The 14,336-nt window shown below is 39.7% G+C and overlaps 1 protein-coding gene across 2 annotated transcripts in view; it reads left to right on the forward strand.

Annotated features, from left to right (window-relative positions):
* The window catches only part of PDZRN4 (PDZ domain containing ring finger 4), a 371,452-nt gene that overhangs the window by 295,544 nt on the left and 61,572 nt on the right, over positions 1-14,336 (forward strand). For both annotated transcript variants that reach the window (XM_029205432.1, XM_029205434.1), the window contains 2 exons: positions 6,666-6,922; positions 10,639-10,741. In XM_029205432.1, coding sequence (XP_029061265.1) covers positions 6,666-6,922; positions 10,639-10,741 — 360 coding nt within the window. The remainder of the gene's footprint in view (positions 1-6,665; positions 6,923-10,638; positions 10,742-14,336) is intronic.

The raw sequence follows: 14,336 nt of genomic DNA on the forward strand, positions 1-14,336 counted from the left end.
AAACAGCATACTGTCCTACCGTAGTGACCTCACAGTGTCACAATCAATTAACTAAACCTAATATTAGGCTTTTTAAATAGCTCATTGAAGTCTGCAATTCATTAATGTTACATATGGAAGCATTTTGAATAAATTCAATTCTTTAGGTTGTAAATGTGTATTATGTCACACAGGGTCCATAAAGGCAAATCCTACAATGTCACGAGTTATAGGTTAGGTTACAGTCTCTATTGGGGGAACATGCAAATCAGGAGTCAGCAGCACAGAGGGGACCTGAAACTGTTGGACATGCATTGGGTCTGTATTACAGTGGAGGGACGCCACCCCACTGTTGTTCTCTTATAGGCACACTGTCAGTAAGGAAACACAGAAGGTTCAGGCTGTCTGAGTTAGAAGTCAGTTACTTCCAGTTTTCTGGGAAAGCCAGCTACACAGCACTGAGGGCCTTTGGAGCTCAAGGGAAGCTGCAACACCCCACACACCAGGAAAATGAAGCTACCAACCCTGTAGTCCAGACAAGCCAGAAGGAGCTCCAGGATCACTTCTGAATAAGTCTGCTCATTAGATCCTGTGTGAGAATTACCATATTCTCTTCCCAAAATCTAGTAACAGCACTGTCAAAAGAACACTGAACTACACAGACTTTTTGGTTTAATAAAATCTAACATTTCTTATGTTCTCAACTTCTAAAATTATGTGATCATCACAAACCTACCAGTGATTGTTTTGTTCATTGATAATGTTTTTAAAATGGTCAAAATTAATTTTAGTCAATCTCTCACCAGGTTGTCTTCACAACATTTTGCACAATTCCTATTCTGTGAGTTCTTTTTACTATAAATATTTTTTATGCTGTGCTGTCCTCAATTTGCATAACAGATGTCCACCTAGAATCAAGCATACCAAGTTTAGAAAAAAGCAATATGCTTTAATTCCTTAAAATTGTTTTATAGTTTGTATATAACAAGTGTTTTCATGAATATAGAGTTCAGAGTATTTTAAATTCCTTTCATACCAAACATTTTAGTAGCAATTTAAATATTGCTTCTTCCTTATATAAACTGTTATTAGGCCATGTTTTTACAACACCTTTGTAATTATCAAGTAGAGAATTTGATCAACATTCACATAGGGACTCTAATCAAAATTAATTTCACAGTTATTCATGAGGGTGGGAGTTCTTGTAAACTGTCATGCCCAATCAAAATTACAATACTCAGGTCTGAGGATCTAATGTAAAACATGGGACTGTAGTTGATAACACTGTATTATAGAATGGAAATTTGCTAAATGAGTAGAACATAAATGTTCTCACTTAAATAAAACTTAAGTAATTAATTGAAGTGATAGATGTGTTAATAACTAGTTGTTGGAATCCTTTCACGATATATACATATATCAAATCACCACCATGTACATGTTAAATATTGTAGAATTTTGTCATCTATACCTCCATAAAGCTGAAAATAAATGAATGAATGAAACAATAACATTTTATAAACATTAAAAAAACAATATTCAAGTGTTTTATGCTTGCTTATTCTCAACTTGAAATTGTACATAATCCTTGGTATTCTATACTTCTTCTATTGAGTATTCCCATATGTATTCTCCCATGAAAGGCAGAGATGCTTAAACACCCTTATTTTTTGCAAGAGGCACAGAGGTTTGGAAACCCTAATCATCCCAAACAGCTGACTCTGGAAATGGACCCTCACCGGGGTGACTTGGCCATTTATGCACTTGTTTGCACTACAAAAGGAAAAGCGAAAAGCCTGTTTTCTTTCTGATACTCAAGAAAATTTTGCATGTGTGTGGATTTGGAGGACTAGTCCAAGTAGAGGAGTTCATATCCAAGCTGAGGCCACCAGTCACACTGGGGAGGTTGTTGACAAGTAGCCCAGATTTTGCAATTTATCCCAAAGGGTAAATTGATTGTTCATTAAACAGAAGCCTCAACAAATGATGCTATGATTTGGTTTACATATGAAAAGCTATATTCTTTGCTTAACATTCACAAGTTGCTTATGGATTAATTAGCCCATCTGCCACAACAAATGTATTCATACTTTTTTTGCATTAATTGCTGAAAAGTTACTAGTTTTCTCCTATTCACTTCTCTCTATCAATAAAATGGAAAATATTTTTTTAGAAACAAGACACTTTTTTCATAGCAGTAAAAATGTGTATATTTTTCAACTTATCAACTAAGTTGATAAAGTAAGTGCAGGGGTGAGAGGAGGACCTTCTCTGGAAATGGCTTCCCATGATTAGTTCTTCTTTTAGTCACTTATCATCCGATTATTTGTTAGCTTATCTGAATATCTTAGAAGTGCTTCAAGTTTGGCATGATTAAGGCTACTCTTTCTACTTGCTTCCAATCCCAAATCCAGTTTTTATGAGGATAACCACGTCTCTATTTCTCCTCAACTTCTATCACTGGCATCTTCCTTTCCTCTTTTATGCTGTTACCAATTCTGATAACCTCTTTATCAATAATGTGCCTGATTTCTAATTTACCTCAAATCGGGTAACTTAATCACCATTTCGGAGTCCAGTCACCCCACTCTGGGGCCACAAGCCTCTTATCAAACAGCAATCCCATGAGTCTTTTCAGTTATACTCTAGTTGCTAGGTGGCTTTAGAACCAAATCAGTTTTGGCCACAGTTCTCAAAAAGCCAGATGTTAGAGTAATAGAGGGAATTATCTCATATACTTCTCTTGTTTATTATGATGCTCTAACCTCTCACTCATTCCGTTTAACAACCACTTTAGAAAAAGGTCTTGTTCTCTACACTCTGCTTAAACCAAATCACCAGGCTTCTTGAAACCCTTCCACATGTACACTTCAAAGCACACCCCATAATACATTGGTATATCTTTTTTAATTTTCAAATTACCTTTCATTTCCTCCCATGGATTTTGCTCCCAACACTCTTCATCCAGTTTTTTTCTCCTGAAAATCAACTTCCAGCACTTCTGCTTCCTTCTGTTTACTAGGCACCTAGAACAGTTTGGATCGACACTCTTAACTACCTGTATTAACTGGAACACATTTAATAGACGGCTTCTCCTTCTCCAGTTTCATTTCACATGTGTTGTCCATACAAAACCAAGATTGAGACAGAGAGGAAGGAAGAGGGAAGGAGGAGTAAAGGGAGGGATGGAGAGAATATGATGGAAAATAAATAGAATGATAAGGATATGGCACCATGAAATACCAAATATCTTGTTGGTTTAGGATCTAACCATTTGGAAAAAAACACAAAGTTTTGCTATTCATTTATTTGTTAGTTTACTACAGAATTTTTCTATAGCTTTAAAACCTCAGGTATTCTTCCAACATTATTCTTCTCCCTAGCTGAAAACTGAGCAAAGCAACTGCCAGAAAATCCCAATTAAAGCTAATATTTTTTCTGTTGTGAAAGGCATAATTTATAAAAGGGTGACCTTTTGGTAGGCTAACAGTATGTTGATGAACTTCAAGTGAAGTGAAAAAAAAAGTGTTTTGTATCATCAGTGCTTACATTTTCTAAGGGATCACATGGGGCAGCAGAGCCTTTAAAGGTCATAGACTTCTTTACTTCGAGAGATATTAAATAGCTTATGAAAATAGAGGTCAGCTGCATGATAACTGGAAGAAAAGAGCGTTCCCAATGGGGACGTAAGATACTTCAGATTATATTGACTGTCCTTTTTTAAGACTGTATTTGATTATCTTAAAGGAAAAAAAAATAAATTTGCATATAAATGCCATGATTGTAAATGAATGAATGTACAGTTCTTAGAATCGATAGCTATTGATCTTGCTGTATGAAAGCTAACATCTGCATATACTAAGCATTGCAATAAGAACTAATAATTTCACAGCCTAAAATACTCTCCAGCAATTTTTATGTTTCTGCAGAAATTTTTACACTTTTCTGAACTTTGCAAAAATAATCTTATTTACCTTATTGGAACATAAAATAAATAATCATTATCAGTAAGGAACTCACTTTTTAAAAATTATTCTTGCTTTGAAGATCACTAAAACAAATAAGAAACAAAGGAATATCAAGACTAGATTGTAGACAAGGTACTGAGCCACCTTGGGGAAGAAATAGAATAATGGCATTTGTTCGTTATTTAATGACACACAATTTATGCATTAGTAGGATTTAAATGTATGACTGGAAGAAACCATGGCCACAAATTATTTTCCCTTTACCCTCAGATATTGCTTGAAGATCCTTCAAAAAGGGCTCTGTCGGGCTTCCCTGGTGGCGCAGTGGTTGAGGGTCCGCCTGCCGATGCAGGGGACGTGGGTTCGTGCCCCGGTCCGGGAAGATCCCACATGCCGCGGAGCGTCTGGGCCCGTGAGCCACGGCCGCTGAGCCTGCGCGTCCGGAGCCTGTGCTCCACGACGGGAGAGGCCACAACAGTGAGAGGCCCGTGTAGCGCAAAAAAAAAAAAAAAAATAGGGCTCTGTCTTCTTTCATTCTGCCATTGTGAAAAGAGTTACTCCAGATGCAAGGTTTATAGGAAAAGGTAACATTATTGACATAATTCCAGTAGATTTTAAATAGTTGATAACAGATTGTGACCAGGAGTTCTTTTCAGAGAAGGAAGGGTATGAAATCTTGTACGAGTAAATATTCACTAAGTTGAAGGGACACCATGAAGCAGGAAACGTGTGGACAAAAGGGCAATTCTTCCCTAACACATAGATACTGACAGAGCAGTATTATCTACCACTGGATCATCTTCCATAACCCTGGAATTTATAAATACTGACCACAATATGGGACCCAGAGGATGACGCTATTCATCATGAGAGGCCAGATTTTAGGTTGTGCTTTTCCATCCTGGAACTTCTCTTATCATTTGCTGACTGCAGGTCCTCAGGAGTGGTGGCCTCAGCCCAGAGTGCCTGTCATCCAACAGCAGCTCAAGGAGTGAATGCTGGTCAGTAGGTGTCCCGCGTTCACATCCTCCTGTATGCCCAAAGTCATCAAGCCATTCCAAGGTTGTGCCAGAGAAAACTCAGTGGGAATGTTTAAGTTTAGTTCGTGGAAAAAAGAATGAGAGAGTAAATGCACAGATTAGTGAGTGTGCACATTGGTAGGTACACACCCAAATCTCAAACTGATGTTTCTTACTAGTTATTCGAGAACTGTACTGGGTCATATGGTGCTGGTGAGGAAACTTAATTGCTCAATTTCTGAAGGCACATTAACTCTTTCAGGGTCGATTGAGCAAATTAGCTCCTCCAGGTCATTAAGCCCATCTCTACATGACATGATGATTTCTACCTGGCATTGTATCATTTACCCCCAAATGCCGCACATTTGCTTTGAGCACGCACATATTCTTTGTCTACTCAGGGAGAGAAAATGTGCTCCTTTGAATGTCAGCCAATCACTCTCTGGCTGCAACTCAGTGATTCCCTTTGATTCTTTTGAAGGCACCCAGGGATCTCTAAGGATTTACTGGAGCATAGCAGTTATCAGAGCCTCGCCAACAGGCAGGTAGTTTAGTTGTCTAGAAATGGTATAATTTCAGGGGTTTTGAGCACAGTACTGTACTCCCAAGTATGTCTTCCTATTTGCAAAAGCCAATATTATTGATTCATTGCAGGTGGGAGTTGTGAAGTTCTTTCAGGATTCTGTAGTCCTTTATGAAAACACAACTTCCACTAAGAGGCTGTGCTATCAGGACCCATTTTAGGGGAATAAATTGATGACAATTTGAGAGCAGTCTCTGTACTGTCTCTCAAGAGGGTGATCAGAAAAGAGTGTGGCTGTTTTGGGTGCCACAAATGTTGGGGAACATCAATGGCCCTACATAAGCAGGTGTGGGAGAGTATCATCACTAAAAGAATAATTTTTATCTCCCAAATGCCAATGGTTGGCCCAACTGAGAAGCAGTGATGGAGGGCAAAGACAAACATCACCTCTTCCTCTGTTATGTCCAGGGCTACACTGGAGAGTCATAAACTGGTATAAATGGAAACAGGCAAGGAGGCAAGGGACATGGTATGCTCACTCAGAGGTGTTTTAGAGCAGTGCTACTTTCTCGTGCATATAAATCAGCTGGAATCTTGTTGAAATGCCAGTTCTCATTTAGTAGGTCTGGGATAGGGCCAGGGATTCCGCATTTCTAATCTCTTATGCTGCTGGCCTATGGACCACACCTTGAATAGCAAGGATTTAGGATAATATGCACATGAGCAATAATCTGGTCTTGGATTAAAATGATGAATATGAAAGAAATTTGACAATATCCCCCCAAATTAGACTTCAAGTCAGTAAGACTGATTAAATATTGAAAATACCACCAAGAGATTGATAGATCATTTTTTAAAAAGGATATACTTAACATTTCTACCTAGCTGAAGATTTTGAACATTTGCTGAAGTTTGTGTGCTGTTTAAGTTTTGAAATCTTTACTAATAATTCTGATGACGTGCTTGCTAAAGGTATAAGCAATAACTGTTTTCCTAGTCTCCTTCACTTTCTCCTGCTGATGAAAAGTTCAATAAATGTCAATGTCTGATTAAATATTCCTTTACAAAATTCTTAGCAGAGCTGGTTTAAGCCTCCCCTGCCCACCTTTTTTTAATCTATCGTGACAGCCTCTCTGTTCTTTCCTCTGAGGTGAACAATGTCCTTTTATCTTGCAGGTCAATGGGAAGGATCTCTCAAAGGCCACCCATGAAGAGGCAGTGGAAGCTTTTCGAAATGCCAAGGAGCCCATTGTGGTCCAGGTGCTAAGGCGAACACCTCTCAGTAAACCAGCCTATGGGACGGCCCCAGAAGTGCGGCTCGTGAATGCCAGCACCCAGACGGACATCACCTTTGAACATATCATGGCCCTGGCCAAACTTAGGCCACCCACCCCTCCAGTGCCCGACATCTGTCCATTTCTGCTCTCAGACAGGTATTCTTCTGTCATTTCTCCCAAAGCCCTATTTGTTGTCATTCGTCATTGAAAGTAGGTGTTGGGAAGAAACAGTCACTGTAGCAAGTTGACAATTATGGAGACAAGTTCTCAGTTCTGTTTGGAAAGTGTCTGTAACTGTGTCTCCATCCAATTAGTTCTCAGCTGTCCTGCTTACTTTTCCTGACCTGCACGGTTGTTTCAGCTCAGGAATCATACTTGCTGAGATGCTGAGTGAAAAAGTCTGGCTCTGATTAGTTCATCTTCATATTTCCAGTCAACACAAGCCTCACACAGCTCATGAGAACTGGTCAGGGAAATAGCTTTTCTCACCGAAGCTGCCAAAAACCTTGTTAAGACAGACCCAGAAGTGGCATGTTGGCACTATATTCTTCTCTGTGTGTCGCCTCTGTCTCTTTTTCTCTTTTGCTTTTCTCTTCTTTAAAGGAGAAGCTAGGAAATTTATTAAAGTGTAATTCTCCAAAGGAAGCAATTACCTGATATATTGAGACGTGAACCAAAGATCCTGGCTGTCCAAGAAGAAGTATAGAGCTACAAAATAAGGAATTATTAAAGGAATATTTCTTTTCAATTTTTACCTGAGTTAAAGGCAGTTAGAGATAGTTTATTCAAATAATGCTACCCTTGCAGCTTTGGAAGTTTGTTTTGCTCCACACACTTTGTTCTGTGAACTTTTAAGCAAATATTCAAACATTACTGAGAGCTTGATTTATAAGAGCAGTAGTCTCTTTAGGCTGCATTTTCATTGCCTACTGCAATCCATGCTCCATTTAGTAAAATGTACACTTGGTCCTGACACCCGCCTGCCCTTTAGTGGCTTCTGTTAAGTCCAACTCAGTGGTTCACACGTGTACATTAGAATCATCTGGGAACTTTGAAAAGCAGTATCAATGCAATGCCCAGATCAATCCCACCTCAGGCCAAAACCCAGGCATTAGGATTTTTCAGAAATTCCCCTAGGCAATTTTAATGTGCAGCCATCCTTTGGAAACCACTCTTTGAAACTTCAAGTTCCAGGAGGGCAGGGGCTCTGTTTGTCTGACCTACGATTCTAGTCATCTATCCCTTACTTATTAAATAGCCCCTTGTGTCAGGTACTGGAACTAGGTACTGGGCATAAAACTGGGAACAAAAGATAAAGCCACTGCTTCCTGGAGCTTATATTCTACAGGGGAGATGAAAAATATACAAGCAAGCAAATATACAATATTCATTAGTAGAGTGTGACACAGAGTAGCCATCCAATAAATACTTTCTTGATTGAATAATAGCTAACATTTATTAGCTAACTTAACATGTTTTAGGGAGTATTCCAAGTGTTTTACAATTATTAATTCATTTACTCCTCATAAAAACATTCTGAGGGAGTACATTATATTATTACCATCCCCATGTCACGGATGAGGAAGCAAATGTTAAGTAATCGGCAAGGTCATACAGCAAGGAAGCGATAGGGCCGGGCTCCTGAGCCCAGGAGGTCTGACTCCACTGCCTACTCCCTTAACCAGTACGCTGTGTCCTCTTCCCAAGTCCTGCAGATCATAGCTGAAAGGTAACCTCTTCTAGCAGACTTCTTAGGACTGTAGTAGGTACTCTCACAGTGTCTCTATTTTCTCCTTAATTATCTCACTCTATTAAAATTCCCACTTTGCTGCTCTACCCAATTAAAAAGACACCAACCGATTTCCAGCCATTGGCATAGGGCCTGGCATCTGGTAGATACTTGGTAAATGTTTACTGAATTAATAAGGTGTTCTTCACAGCAGGGCTTCCTACTTACTAAGTCAAAGACCAGAGAAACACATCAGATGCCCCAAACAGCAGGCTCTGATGTTTTACCAGCCCAAATGGGCTTCTCAACGGGGAACTCTGCTTATACTATGTAACAACCTAAATGGGAAAAGAATTTGAAAAAGAATAGATACATGTATATGTATAATTGAATCACTTTGCTGTACACCTGAAACTAACACAACATTGTTAATCAACTATACTCCAATATAAAATAAAAAGTTAAAAAAAAAAGCCAGTCCAGCTTTAAGCTGGGAGGGTTCACCTGTTAGACCAGCAAGCAAGATACTAACTGTACTGCTTTTGCTATTCGCGTGAAAATCAGAGAATATTACAGTATAGTGAGAAGAGGCTGGTAGAATATTTACACTGACTGTGTGAGGGCACCAGGATGAATCTCTGGCATTTCAGCTAGTATTGAGGGGACTAATTTATGCTACTAACTCCAGTTTGTTCATAATGTCCAAAATGGCTGGGCTTAGAGGTCTCACCTGAAACCAACTTGGTTAATTGCACTCAGGCCTTTTCACTGACTTGGAAATACTTATAGAGGACCTCATGCCCTTTGCTGTTCAACTGTGCTTAGCTTTCATATTGTATAATGTACAGTGTCTCTATCACGGCATATAACAATTTGAAAGGACTTCTATAAATTGTGAAAAACATTTCCCCAAAGTTAAATGATACATAGAAGTAATATACAATGCCTTGGGTCCTCTTCATTCCCTTCACTCCATCAGTTCTCTTTGTCCTGAGAAATTTTCTAAAGGGATTATGCAGATCTGTGGCTTATAGGAGTTTCCAGTGAGTTATCACCATGAACATTCTTTAATATTTGTGGACATGCCTTTTATCAAAGAGGGAAAGATGTGGGTTATGAGGGAGAAAGAGGAAGGAAATCTTAAGAAATGGGGGCAATGTGAGTACGATTTACAATCTGAAAAACACAGTGCCCACCCTACCTGCACATCCACGGGTTCCGCATCCAAGTATTCAACCAACCTCAGATTCGATTTTTTTGGGGGGGAGGGGGGTACAGATAACAACTTTATTTGTCCATGCCAGGATTAAGTTGCTTAACAGAGAGACAGAGGGTGGTGGGAGGTTGGCATACACAGCACCATTTACGTCGAGGAGGCAGAGCATCACTCCTACCACGGTACCACGGCCTTCATCCTCCTTCCTCCTGAAGTGCCCCTCGCAGTCAGCAGGCCCCTGCCCCACACTCACCAGCATCACGTGCTACCGCACTTCTTCCCCCCACTGTCCCAGTACAGAGCCCACCACAACTGGAAATGCCTGTCTTTACATTCATCTATCCACTGGGTCCTCTCATGGCTCCTGCAAGGTAGCTGGGATAGCCTCAAGGTTGGAAATAAAACTAAAGATTCGATTTTTTGATCCACGGTTGGTTGAATACTCGGATGCAGAACCCACGGACACAGAGGGCCGACTGCGTGTTTAAAATCAGACTTCAGAACCGGTTTGAGGCTGTAATTAGGAAATTGGAAGTACTTTGTTATAAAATACCCACCTTTGGGTAGACTTCAGTCTCAAATACCACACACGGATGCATGGATCAAGTCCATTCGCTGGAATGGAAGGAGGCCAGAGTATCGATATAGCACCACGGCGGGGGGAGGTCGCACATATGCCCCTTCACAGAATGAAGCTTGACCCTGAGCCACTATCTTAGTATTCTCTTAGAAAATCAAATTGATGGACTTCATATAGGGGGAGAAAGAAAAGCAGTTGCTCTTTCTGCGGTGTAATTCGTTTAAAGGCTAGATCACTAAAGGTCTTATTGGCGAGCGGTGAAAACTAAAGTGAAATTCTAAAATTAGTTTTAATCTTGGGAACAACCCTTTTGATCAATTCCTATCATATTGCTACATTCCCCATAGCTGCCATTCTCTTCATCCGATGGAGCATGAATTTTATGAGGACGATGAGTATCTTTCCAGCTTGCCTGCTGATGCAGACAGAACTGAGGACTTTGAATATGAGGTAAGATCATTTTCACAACACTTCACATTTCTTCATGAAGTTATGGTTGAGGTGTTTTGCATAACAAAGAAAAAATTAATTTATTACTGTGAGAACTATTTTGCCTATTATATATCTAAGGTAAGAGCTTTTAAATATTTGTTTCAGCTATTTGGCACTAGTATTTTAATTATATTGGAAAACATTTTTATAATACAAGCCTGAAAATAATTTGCTCACATTTTTGTTGTTTTATATAAATAATATTATGGCAGCTACATTTTTTTCTTCGTTTTGTAATATAAGAGAATTTCCAAGTAGAGTTTGGAAAAGAAATTATATTTAAAACCGAGACTGTATTTACTATTTTCATTCATTGTGTAGTACTTTTATTTTAGCTGATAAACTAAATCTTATATTATTTTTATTCCCCTTCACTAATTCAATTTTTTTTTTTAATGACTCAAGTACTCTAAAGAGCAGTTTCCGTGACTTTCTAGATTGAGAGATGACCATGTTTAGCCTTCACACGGTACATGTCAGAGTATCTGTACTGTGTTATGAAACAACTCCAAAAGCCCATCTATTAATTACTTAAAAGCTTTCACAAAAGTTAAAGAATTTATCCTAATATTTCCTCTGCTTCTGCAGTCTATAAATCTTTGAAAGGTTTCAGACTACTCTGACATTTGGAAATAAAGTAGATTGAGGAGATAAAGAAGCTCTGGTAAACAGCCAGAGAACCTGTGATTATCTGCCCTTTTAATGCTTTCGATGATGTCATACAAGTTCAGCAAAATGTTCTTTTCCATTTTACAACCAGGAAATCCTGAAATCTCTTCCCTTAGGGGGATCTGAAATCAAATAAGGCCAATTCAGTGAAGCTCACCTAAAGCAAATAGATGTTTATTTGAAATCTTGCCCCTGCAAAAGTCATTGCTGGGGATTACAGAAATCATTATTTCTTTTCAGCCAGTATTTGGAAGGGTGTGCGATGATACCTAGTATCTGAGTTGATGGTTTTGTTGCTATTGTTCATGTTAATTTCTTATCCCCTCCTCTCCATTAATTTGATTGAAAATTTTATTTTATAAATCTGCTTAAGTACTGGTATACACTGAAATAGCCATTAAGTTTTGCCCATTCATGCAAAATAAATTACAAAGTTGAGTCACTTATCCAAATAATTCAAGATTAAATGATGTTTTTCTTTCAGTTAATTAATTGCTTTGGGTTTGGGGAATGGATTTATCTAGATCACTTCAGCTTTTTGTTTCGTTTGTGCCTTAAAGCTTTATTAAAATACATCTGTGTGCTAGGGGAGGACATGGGAGAAAGACTTGCTTAGGCTAAGCAGGTTCACAGTAAAAATTCTTTTAATTAATTAGCATATCTTTCACTATTACAATACAGACAGATTCTATAGTGATTACTATTGCTGAGCTGCATCCTCTTTTCTGACCAATGTCCGTCCCTAGGAGAGACCAGCATCAGTGTGATGACAGTGGTAAATGCTCAGACAGGCCTTCTGTAGCCTGCAGCCTCTACTAATCACACCACCATGGTCATTGCTTTGCTGTCAGCTGTGATTCTCTTGCCAAAGTCACCTTTCTGAGTTACTGAAATAAAGAATATTCCCATGAAATTTAAATAAGGAAGACGTTACTGTGACAGGCTTCGGTCTTGAGAAGGGATACATTTGAGAATATCTGCATGGCTAAAAGTAGGGGTGGAAGCACTGGGGAATACCCCAAGGATAACTGACCAAGCTTAGGAGAGAATGGCTCTACCCAGTACACCTCAGTCTGTTATGCTAACGTGGCACAGTGCCACACGCCATCCCTCTTGTTTGCATCAGATGAGACTGTGAGCTCTAGTCAGTCCTCTGCTATCACCAGAGCTGACTGTGGACAGGGAGATTTAGAAATGCTGCCTTTACACAGTATTACACTTAGAAGCAGGCTGGTCAAGTGTTTCTGTGATAGGCTCAGATGACCCCAGCTCCTCCAGGAACTCTGTTATAACCCAGTAGCTGTGGGGATGCAGTGGATGCAGTGGTCCTTCAGGAAGGACCTGTTTTGTGCCACTTAGAGAGCATTATGGAGAACAGAGGTCTAATGGCCAAACAGAGGACTTCATCTCAGAAAGAGGTACTCATTCCTCTTCAACCTAAACATGAAAACACATCAATAGGCAATCGGAAAAGTAGAGACAGGACTCCTTTCCATCTGCTTTCATTCAGTTGTGCCATAAATATTTAATGAGCCGTTAAAAAAATATGCCAGGTTCTTATCTAAGTTTGGGATTGATGAAGCCTCTGCCCCAGTGGAGTTTAACCTTTAGGAGAAAGAGATGGACAAGAAACAAGTAAGTAAAGACATATTATATCAGATGGTGCTTAACTGCTAGTGGACAACAAACGGTGTGGGTAACAGAGGAAGGAAGTTCATGGTGCTGGGATGAGGTGTTGCTCTCTTATACAGGGTGGTCAGGGAGGGCCTCTCTCATAAGAGACCTAAAGAGAGTAAAAGAGCTAGCCGTGTGGATTCTGAGAGAGGAGCTTTCCAGACAGAGGGAAGGGCAAGTACAAAGGACCGGAAGCAGGACCACAGCTGGTGGGCTCCAGGAACAGCAGAGGCCGGTGTGCTCTGGGGGCAGAGGCAAGGGCGTCGGGCAGCGGTAGGAGGTGAACTCAGAATAAGTAGCTGGTGGAGAGCAGGGCCAGGTTCTGCAGCCCTCGTAAGATCCCTCTGCTGCTGAAATGAGCTTTAAGATGGGCAAGCAGAGCCTCCAGCAGAGCAGTCGGAGGAGGGTGGGAGGCTGGAAGCTGACCGGTGACAGAGGCAGGGGTAAGACATAGTCTGAAAGCACAGCATTCATCCTGGCCCGGAGGGCTTTGCCTGTGTGTCTGCACTTCCATTCCTCACCTCGTAGTTTTAATATAGTTTGTACTCGGGCGGGTTTTTTCTTCTGACTTTTCGAGGGCAAAATATCATAGGCCAGAGTGAAACTCAACTTCTGGCATCCACTGGAACTAGCATAATAAATCTACTCTTAAAAGACAAAAAGAGTACAGAACTGAATTTCTGAACTTGCTGAAAAACAAACTATGCAACCATATAGGCACCTTTTTAAAGGTCTATTGACTCAGTGAACCAAAGGTGATCTGTCTATCTTGTGAATATATATTTAGGGACTTTTAGTGTGTGGATTATTGACCCAATAGACCAAAACAGATCTGACTATCTTGTAAAGACATATTTAAGGACTCTTTAACATGCAGATTATTGCATTGATAGATGGTAACAGCTCCCTTCAGAACCATGATAGACAGCAAATGCTTCTCTGGAGATATTATAGTCAATGTGTCAATGCTATGGTGACTCTGGTGTGTTAGGGACCACTGTGAAATTTTTATGACACCCATATCTCACCATGGCCTATCACCACTTTGCCTCAGAAAATTATTTGCCTGGGTTTTAAATTTCCCCCCAGTGCTTCAGAAAAGTCTCAGCAGACCAACCTGTATTAAAAGACTCACAGCTTGAAATTTGATCGTTTTAAAAAATGATGGCACTGTTTTCTAATTAAAAATGTAAAGGATTTTAATTTCATT

Source organism: Monodon monoceros, unplaced genomic scaffold, assembly GCF_005190385.1.
Source record: "Monodon monoceros isolate NGI ecotype Baffin Bay Population unplaced genomic scaffold, NGI_Narwhal_1 Super_Scaffold_6, whole genome shotgun sequence".
NCBI lineage: Eukaryota > Metazoa > Chordata > Mammalia > Artiodactyla > Monodontidae > Monodon > Monodon monoceros.